This window comes from Antennarius striatus, chromosome 12 (assembly GCF_040054535.1).
Source record: "Antennarius striatus isolate MH-2024 chromosome 12, ASM4005453v1, whole genome shotgun sequence".
In the NCBI taxonomy this organism is placed as follows: Eukaryota; Metazoa; Chordata; class Actinopteri; order Lophiiformes; family Antennariidae; genus Antennarius; species Antennarius striatus.
The window spans coordinates 15,626,720-15,636,737 of NC_090787.1; the positions used below are offsets into that span (position 1 = coordinate 15,626,720).

Here is a 10,018-nt window from a genome sequence, read left to right on the forward strand (position 1 = left end):
ATTATCATTAATCCCCTCTGATGTGTTTTATACCAGTGTCTCAAATGTCTCAAGTTTTGCTTGAGCAGAATTATTCCCTTTCATGGGGGGGGCGGCGTAGATTATGAAGACATCCACTCTCTTTAATGTCCTACCCTGCACCTCCTTGTTAGTGAACAATATAGTGTGAACTGAAAAGACTGCATAGACTAATTCATCATGTTTGTCAGGGGCATCCAGTGCTGACAGATTAAGACGACTGATTATAATTTATGGTTATGATGTCTCAATTTTTTCAAATGACTTTAGGGAGGTCTAAAGGATTTTCAGTGCAGTTTTTACAGATGAGGTTGACCTCTGAAATACAAAAGATTAGATCGTGAAGGACTGACAAGAATTGTAGTTGCAATCTTTCCACCCTTTACAGTGGCACATTTTTTGTCGCCCTTAAGATTTCCACAATTTAGTAATACAAAAAAAAGAAGCCACTTTTATATGTTCCTTTATTGCCACTGCTTTGTAAATATTCAGTAGAACAAATAGTCCACAGCTGAAATTATTCCTCTGGTAAATACTAAATTTATGTCTTCAAGTAATGACTGTCCAGCCTGCTTCATGAATCACTGAAGGTTTTGATCATAAACATGATTATAAAAAAGCAATACCTCTAGCCCTTGTTTTTCAATCACATCCAAACTGATCAATTTCTTAATCACTTAAAGTAATTAATTTCCATTATGGAGATAAGTCGAAATGTAAAGTTTAAGTTTCATGTAAACTATGTCGTAACTTTGCTCCTGTTGTCAGACATCAGGGTGACTAGTGGTGGGATGAGAGGATGGAGGCAAGCAGCAGATGATTAAAATCAGTGTGAAGGAGTAATGCTCAGGTCAGCCACATGTCGGTCTGTGGGGGTTTGGTCATCGTTCAGGGCTCGGTCACGCCGTTCGTCTGGTTACAGCGCGACTTGTAGCGTTCGGTACTCATGGAGTACGCTGAGACGGCCTGTTTGAATTCCTCCAGGGGGCAGTAGACTCCACTACAACCTGGGATCAGCTGATCCTGCAGAGACAAGCCACTGAGAAACAAAGGAAAACACACAACAACTCATTGAATGGTAACCGACACACTCTGGCACCCAACCTGTCCTGTGTACGACACCTTCACAAAGGTGTTGTTGGTCTGCCGTTGTTGGTGCAGCTCCACTGTTATATCAGCGGCAAACGGAGGCCACTTCATGTCAAAAATCCCCAGAGCCATCAGACAAGGAAGCAAAGTCGTGTCATGCGCAGAGTACAAGTACAACTTCCTGTTTGAAAGAAAAAATTAGTAGTGCACCAATTATGAACAGACCAGTCATGTTTGCACAAGACCATGGGTGTGTCCAACCTGTGTGGCTCCCCTGAGCTGCCCTGCAGTCTCTCCTCGATGTTGGTTAACATGGTGTGGAGGACGGGTCCCACAGACAGCTGCAACTTCTCTCTGGCAAAAACACACAAATTCAAATAAACTAAAATAGCTTATTAAAGGGTTAAATTAGGCCGACCACGCAGACTTTAATCTAACCTGTTGGTCGGTTCGAACACGTGGCACGCCATTTCCACAGCTCTCTGCTCCACTTTATTCCTCCAGGTCTGCAGCTCTGGTGGGCAGGGTAAGCCGTGTGTCTGTGGATGTGTACAGACTTGTGTGACAGCCAGTATCAGCTCTGCTGTTGAGCAAGGCAAAAACCTCAAAAGAAAACTCCTGGCACGGGTGCGTTTCCCTCCAACTGTAATATCACTGAGGCGTTCGTTATTTTCCCTTAAGGTGAAGACGGTGTCAATTTTGTTTTATCTTCTATTTCTGTGGATAACAGGTGTATTACATTAAAAACCCAATGCCTAAGTTGTTAGTTTACTGATTACTGGTGAATCTGGTCATATGTATTAAAATCAAATCAGGACTCTGGAAGGGGAGCGAGACGTCAGTAAAGGACAGTGAAGATGGAGGTTTTTAATTTTTTAGTGGCTCTTTACTTCAGATTTAAAAACCATGCTTATCTGAGCATCCTGACAAATTGATATTACGTTGTTTCAACTACAGTAAGTGAAAATATTTTTAAGATCTCTCATCCAGTGATGATGAACTCAGTGGACCACAAACTATCTTTTATTATTAATTCAGCTCATTAATCTCCAGAAACTGGATGATCTTACTGACTTTCATCTTACATCACTAGCAGGTTTCTGGTTTTGCACCTCTGGCCAGGCGAGCCCTGCCGATAACTCTGTTCTGATAGCTCGTGGTGTCACCTAATAAAAGTTGTATGAGTCATGATGTGGCAGTGTCACCTCTCTGGCAACCATGTCATCTCTAATGAGGACGAAGTCAGGATTCTGGTTCGCAGCGACGCCCAACGCTCTCTTGAGGCTGTCCATGTCTGCTGCAATGTCTGGCAGAGTGGAAAACTCTGCCCAGCGATGGCTGCACAAAACACACACGCACACGCACACACACACAGCATCAGCCCCAAAACACAGACACTATGACAACCTGTTAAAGGCATCTAACCTTAGTATAATAAGAAAAGTAATAAAAATTTGTGCCACGTATTGGTGAAGATATCAGTTTTGAAGACTACCAGCGAAGGTTTTTTGATGAAAATATACTCTCACATACCTACTGAGCATTTTGAGCATCTTGCATCCGTTGTAGTTAGGATACAAGATTTCTGATTCTGCATCCGTCGTTACTATCGGCACGACGTCTTCAAGTAGAACAGAAAACTGACAGTTATGATGCAGGTGAGAGGAGATCAGAACAGAACAAGAGACCTGGTGTTTGCATTGATTTCTACTCTACCCTTTTGTTTCTGCTGGAACAGCCCAGCGATAAGACATCTGGCAGATTCAATGGTCCTCACGACGTTAGTGGAACGCACGCTAAGCATGGAACAAATAGGTCATGGAAGGTGGCCAGCGTAAGAAATAGTACAGCTATTAGGTTGATGCCAGTTTAATAGAAGAGGGAAAGGGGGTTGGGATCTCGCTACTGATATGATGTGCAACACTTACTAGACCTCAGCGGAGCTAAAGCTGGAGCTGAGGAAAGGAGTCTCTTCGATGTATCTCCTCCTCAGTCGCTTACCAAGATCATACAGCTGCTGCATCCCTAATGTGGTCAGCTGACCAGGGAAGCTCCCGCCCTGCGATGAAGAGGATCTAGCTAAATTCTCAGAGGTGGTTGAGCAGACACACACACACACACACACACACACCTTGGATTCAGAGTCAATATGGTGAGAATTATTTTCCTAGAGTAAATTTAGTGCAGGAAACCTGTTCGGCAAAAGCTGTAAACTCAGCACAGGGCTGTGTCATTGCCATGGATACCGTGCCCGGCAAATGGGACACAATCTCAATGGAAATTTCAACACACAGTTTAGCAGCTTTGTCCTGGGAGAAGGAACCAGTTTAAATATCATCTGCATTGTTTCACAATGACTGCTTTTGGCCATGAGAGGGACAAAGGATGAATTATTTTGGGCTCGAGCACTAAATTCTTTTTCATCATAAATACTCTTCAACATATACAGTACAGTAATTACTCCAACATCCTTCATTACAGCCTAACTGCACAAGGGCATTGCTAACACAAAGCATTCCTTAAATGTACAGCTGATATTTAGCAGATAAACACACACAGCAGCTAACCAACAACACTACTGGTGCCTGTTGCCCCAGCGTGTGTCCAAATGAAGAGATGCTCGACCTCTGGCCCATCAGAGGTATCGGACACAGAATGTCATCCTCTTACTGATCATCACGCATCAACATCTGAAGTGAAAACTCAAACATTCTGCTCGTACTCGACACCTGACTGCATTCATCGCTATAAAAAACGCACTCACGGTCAGCTTTATTTTCCGATACTGGTCTTCTAATAAAGATGGGGGCTTTGGGCCACCTTGAAGATCTGTCAATATATAGTTGATGAGGGTGTGCGCCGGTGGCTCCAACAATGTTGGGACCCATTGAACCTGAGATGAGAAATACAAGTCCAGAGAAAAATGAAAAGACAGGTACAGTATTTTCTGCGCTATAAGGCGTACCGGACTATAAGGCGCACCTTTAATGAAATTTTTATTTTATAATTTCATATATAAGGCGCACTGGATTATAAGGTATACTGTAGCTCTATGAGAAAATTATAAGCTTTTAGGTGTGCCTTATGGTGTGGAAAATACTGTACAAGGGTGTAATATTTCATGTTTCGGACACAAGAGCGAAACGAGAAGCTTCTTACCTCCATCACGTCAGGGATTGATTTCAGTGGTGTTCGGGCACCATGGCGGAAGAGAACTTGGACCAACTTGAGTTCATATGGAGAACTGGGATTTGTGTCATCTGATGCACAACTGGAAGCAAGCTGGTCTGACTCCATCTTCTTCTGTGACCACAGCAATGAACCAAGTGTCGTTGACACCGAACCAAAGCCATACGATTTGGTCCAAGGATTCGACATGGCTATGCTGTAAACAACACAGACAAATTGTTTTGTGTTCATGCTAATAGTACCGTCAGGAAGAACTTTCGTCATGATGACAGGGCAGAAACTAGATGACGCAAACCGGCTGGCATGTCAAAGGTACAAGTCGTATTAACTTTTCCACAGTAATAATTAAATCTGGCATTTTGACAGGTTAATAGTCTTTGCTAATCAGTAAGTTAGCAACTGAGAATTAAGTATCAATTCAGAGGATGTTCTCACTCTGAAAAAATGAAGGTTTTTGATAATTTTCCTTGAGGAAAATGAGGTGGAAACACATTTTCACCGAAAGCCACATCCGGATAATGGCTGTCCTCAAAGGGCCAGATGTAACTTACCAAATGTAACTTAATGTAACTCAGTACAATGTAAAATAAATGTTACTGCTCCTTAATGTTAAATAACTCTAAATTGATTACTTATTCAAGTTACCATCACTACAGTTACACGGAAAAAATATGTTTGCTTATTGCTCTGTTATAACAAATATTTTTATAAGCCCTTTTATAACTTTTTTGTCAATGTTAAAATGGGCTTAGTTGCTGCATTGTGGGAAATGCAATTTTTGGTCAAAGCACAGTTTGACCTATTTATTTGTAAGCCATTTATACTGCTGTGGGCAACATAAAAAGATATGGCAGGCCACATTTGGCCCCCGGGACTTGAGTTTGATGCATGTGTTCTAAACGCTTGTTTGTCCTGACCACCACAGGCACAAAAACAAACAAAACAGAAATGAAAAATTCATTACAAGGGGTGACTAAAAATACATATTGAAGCATCCTGCATTTTCAAAAATAATATACAGTATTTTTTTTTTACAAGAATCATTTTCTGTAAAATAATTATTGTAATCACTTTATCCAATTAAATGGGACAAGTTGTGATTTTCTGTTATTTCACTTACTGATTAGCCAAAATTTTAATTGGCTTATTTTATCAAACCATTTATCTAATGAGCAGTAAAATGGAATTCGTGAAAGTGAGCAATCGTCTATGAAATGCTGAAATATTGTTCTCATCATCTCTAAACCCAAATAATTACTTCAATCAAAACTCCAAAATAGGAAGTTTAATGTGTGCTAAATGTTACCAGATGGACTGCAAATGTGCAGCATTTACCTCTCAAAACAACAACAACAACAACAACAACAAACTTTGATAAAGTCCACCAGTGTGGACAAGTTTGCAGGAACGTGGGGGGTGGCTTCTGTATATAAATATAAAAAGTCACATTTGTAGAAAAATCAACCAACACTAATATAAGATAACAAGTATTTGGGCTGTGAATCAGAAAATAAACTTGCTAAACTACGTTCAACACGGACGCGTCGCGTCACGTCGAAACCACACGCGAACCAAACCCCCCAAACGCTGGGTTTAACCCTGTGGAACCCGGCCGGTCTGGAGCTGCAGCCCGTAGTCAGCCGGCTGGCGACACGGTGACAGCAGGTCTGAGCAGCGGCCAAGCTCACAGGAAGAGCTACTCACGTTAGTCCGCTCCGGTGTTTTGGGGAACACGACCAGCCGTCAGTGGGTATCCCTGAACTGAACGTAAGTCTTACATGTAGTCGGTCACCGCGCGACCGGAGCCTTCGAGCAGCGAGGCATGTCGGGAACTGTAGGCCAGTAGAGCCGCGCTGCCCCAAAGGTACCAGAAGCAGCAATAAATCAAAACTACATTTCCCAGCATCCACCCGATTCTTCTTCTTCTTCTTCTTCTTCTTCTTCTTCTTCTTCTTCTTCTTCTTCTTCTTCTTCTTCTTCTTCTTCTTCTTCTTCTTCTTCTTAAATAACTGATTCTTGTGATTCATTATCTAAACCACTAAATTTAATCAATTTACTGAGAGCTCAGATTACTGACGGATGTGGCTGACTTCATGTGCAGTTAAAGGGGTATTCTGTGTGCTTCCTCAGAGTCAGTGTGGTTGACATCCACATGATAGCAATGAGAAGTTATGCAAATACCCTTCATCTCATTCATTGGGAAACCTCCATCTGGAGGCTTCACCCCTGTAGAGGAAAGCTTGTTCCATTTCCCCATCTCATGCATAGAAAGAGGACAAATTGGGAATCTGACCACCTCCTTCCTCCAAATATTTGGCACTGAAGGGAAGCGGCCACCTGGTGATGCTGAACCCACAACTTGTGTGTTGATCCATCTGCTGTCATGCGTTTGAAGGGGAAGCAGCGTTCCACCAGCCCAGAGAGGAGTGGTTCACCTGAAGGACAGCCGCGGTATTGGAGGCTGGTATAGTCAGGGGTGCCCCTAGTGACCAATTTACATTTACCTGCTGAGCTGTACCACAGAATGGAATCAATCCAAGCGAACTACTGTAATGAGAATGTGAAAGGAATACAAAAGATCCCTTGGAGGTAATTACTTTGTGTTGTCAGCCTGACAAATACAAATGCTCAGCCAGCTTCAAATTAAGTGCCGTTATCACCTTAGAAATAAACTGAAAGAAGACAGGAGTTTAACAGTTGCACAGAAAAAACAAACAAAAATGCTTTGTAGTTGTTGAAAGCTTTATTTTTTGGTCATTTTCTTTTAATACGTTTTTTGTCTTATACATTTTTAATGATCAGATTTTCCTACAGGAGAGAAGAAGGGGAAAGGGATGGGTTCAACTATGGGATCAAGGTTTTATTTAAAAAAAGATTTAAATATTCCTTCTATTCTGACTCTCTGTTCTGGTTACTGAAGGAACCACTAGTGCATGGAGCCAGGTTGGATGTCTGCAGTGGAGCCACACCTGGGCTGTCTGCAGCGCTTTGCAGAACCAGGACCATGACCCTACAGCAGCTGGTGGACAACGCCGGGCCTGCGTTGGCGGATGCCAAGGCTGTGAGCTCCCTGCTGAACATTCAGTCCACCAGGGTGGCTCAGAGGGGGCTACAACTGTGGAGGCGAAGACTCTCCGGGAAGGAGAGAAGCCTCCTCCTGGACTATAGTACAGGGACTGTGACGGACAGCAAAGATCCTTTCCCTGAGGTCCACATCAGTCCCCTGTTTGGAGAAGTGGAAGGTCCTCTCCTTGGAGATGAACGACAGATCAGCCTGTACACGGCCAACAGGAAAATATTGTACAAACAATGTGTAAAAGTGATCAACAAGAAAAACCTGTGTAACAGAGCACCCACTACCTGGGCCAACAGGATGACGGGAAATGGACCTGACCCGCAGTGGAGACTTCTGTACAAACTTCCCCTCAAGAAAAAAACATCCAACCTCCAGTGGAGGATTTTACATGGTGCCGTCGGTTCCAATGCTTTTATCTCTGTTTTTACCCCTGATTTTAGTATCAGGAAATTCATCTACGGTGCTGGGTACAATAGATCGAATCAGAGAAAGTGGCAGCTTTTAAATTTTATTTCTGGGGAGGCAAAACTTGCAATTTATGTGACCAGGAAAAGGAAAATTGAAAACAATACTGTTCAAGAAGCAGCTACTGTTTTTTGCTGTAACATCAGATGTCGCTTAAAACTACAATTTGGTTTCTATATATTGACAAAAGACCTGAATAACTTCAGGAACATCTGGTGTTACAAAAATGTCCTATGCACTTTAGTTGATGATCACCTCAGTTTTGCAAACTTCCTGATATAATACACTAATTTTTAAATTGTATTTCCTTTTGTTTATTGGTGTTTAGTGTTTTGGAGTGTTTAGTGTTTTTGAAGTTTCATCTAAGGAAAAATTGTAAAATGTTCTAAATGTTCTGAATGTGATTGAATTTTTTTTTGCAAAATCTTCTTCTTCTGAAGCACTTTAGTGCTTCCATCTAATGTAAAATTGTAAAATGTTTGAATGTGATTAAAGTGTTTTTTCAAAAAAAAAAAACAACTGCTGTGTTTTAAGTCCTGTACTTTGAATATGAATGGAGCATATTCAACATGGAGACAAGAGCCTCTGTTTTTAGTTTGATAAATGTTAGTTTTCTTCATTCAGGTACATTTTTGATGTGAATTGCTTTTTGTGTGAATGTCTTTTGGATTTTATACAAACCTCCCCTCAAGAAAAAAACAACCGACCTCCAGTGGAGAATTTTACATGGTGCCATCAGTTCCAATGCTTTTGTCTCTGTTTTTAACCCTGCTGTGTCCAGCCAGTGTCCCTTCTGTCCCCTTCGTGAGACAGTCTTTCATGCTTTCAGTGATTGTACGAGACTTGACTTCACTCCTTTAACAAATGTTTTTAATCTGTTCAGTGAAAATTTTAATATCAGGAAATACATTTATGGTGCTGGGTACAAGAAATCGAATCAGAGAAAGTGGCAGCTTTTAAATTTTATCTCTGGAGACGCAAAACTCGCAATTTACGTGACCAGAGAGAGGAGAATGAAAACAATACTGTTCAAGAAGCAGCTACTGTTTTTTGCTGTAACATCAGATGTCGCTTAAAACTAGAATTTGGTTTTTACAAAATGACAAAATACCCAAATAACTTCAGGAACATCTGCTGTCACAAAAATGTCCTATGCACTTTAGTTGATGATCAACTCACTCTTGCAAATTTCCTGATATAATACACTGATTTTTTAATTGTATTTCTTTTTATTGGTTTTTAGTATTTTTGAAGCACTTTAGCACTTTCATCTAATGTAAAATTGTAAAATTTTTGAGTGCGATTGAAGTGTTTTTGCAAAAAAAAACCCCAATTTCTTCTTCTTCTATCTAACTAACACCTTCACCATAAAATATCTACTTTATGATTGCTGGCATTAATTAATTAATTCACTCATTCATTCATTCATCTTCTGAACCGCTTTGTTCGTGGGTCGCAGGGAGCTGGAGCTATCCCAGCTGACTTTGGCTTGAGGCGGGGGAAACTCCAGGCGCGATGCCAGTGCACCAGAGCTACACAGAGAGCACGCACGAACATATCATTTTGGGGAGAATCAAAAGATTGTTTCATTATATATGTTATAATTTCATCAGAAAAAATAAAGAAATTTACTTGTTTTAACTAATGAACTAATTTCATTTGGTAAATTTGATTACTTCCAAACATTGTGCTATCAATCATTAAATTATATTTCTTAGAATTTGGAATAGCACTGAATCTGTTGAGGTTAGAAAAATAACAGGAAGTGTGCAAGAATGAGCTACAAAATCGATACAGGTTTGCACTTTATTTATATTAAATTTGATCCTATATCATATTTACTTTACATTTGTAGCCTACTTCATATTATTCTCCATTCCAGAGACATGTTTGATAGCTGATAACACATTTCTTATTTGAATGACCAAATCGTGTTATAGTAAAATGTGATGCAAGGTTGTGCCTACCAGTATGTAAAATATTTGTAAATGTCTACCATTATGTTAATGCACCAGGAGTTTTATTCCAATATGTTAATAATTCAAAATTCTGAAAAGTGTTAATATAAAGTGAAAAGCTTTCCACTCGAATAATATTTTATTTCATTTGAGTGATGCAGATTCTTAAATTTCCAAACCTTGCTGTTTCAGTCAGAGAAGCATATTCCACCTGAGTATTGAT

At 40.6% G+C, this 10,018-nt stretch overlaps 1 protein-coding gene across 1 annotated transcript; it reads right to left on the bottom strand.

Moving 5' to 3' along the window:
- Window positions 1-465: 465 nt before the first annotated feature.
- Window positions 466-6,091, bottom strand: acp6 (acid phosphatase 6, lysophosphatidic). The gene is made up of 11 exons (XM_068329372.1): window positions 6,001-6,091; window positions 4,267-4,492; window positions 3,872-4,000; window positions 3,036-3,166; window positions 2,824-2,903; window positions 2,641-2,728; window positions 2,313-2,445; window positions 1,546-1,646; window positions 1,369-1,461; window positions 1,123-1,288; window positions 466-1,041 (listed from the first exon to the last, which is right to left on the bottom strand). The coding sequence occupies exons 2-11, from the start codon at window positions 4,483-4,485 to the stop codon at window positions 907-909; spliced, it is 1,275 nt and encodes a 424-aa protein (XP_068185473.1). The 5' UTR covers window positions 4,486-4,492; window positions 6,001-6,091; the 3' UTR covers window positions 466-906.
- Window positions 6,092-10,018: the final 3,927 nt, after the last annotated feature.

Coding starts and splice junctions, on each gene's coding strand:
- acp6 (XM_068329372.1), bottom strand. CDS start 4,485: ATGTCGAATCCTTGGACCAAATCGTATGGCTTTGGTTCGGTGTCAACG. Junction 4,001..4,266: donor CAATCCCTGACGTGATGGAG/GTAAGAAGCTTC, acceptor TTCTCATCTCAG/GTTCAATGGGTCCCAACATT. Junction 1,042..1,122: donor AGGTGTCGTACACAGGACAG/GTTGGGTGCCAG, acceptor TTGTCTCTGCAG/GATCAGCTGATCCCAGGTTG.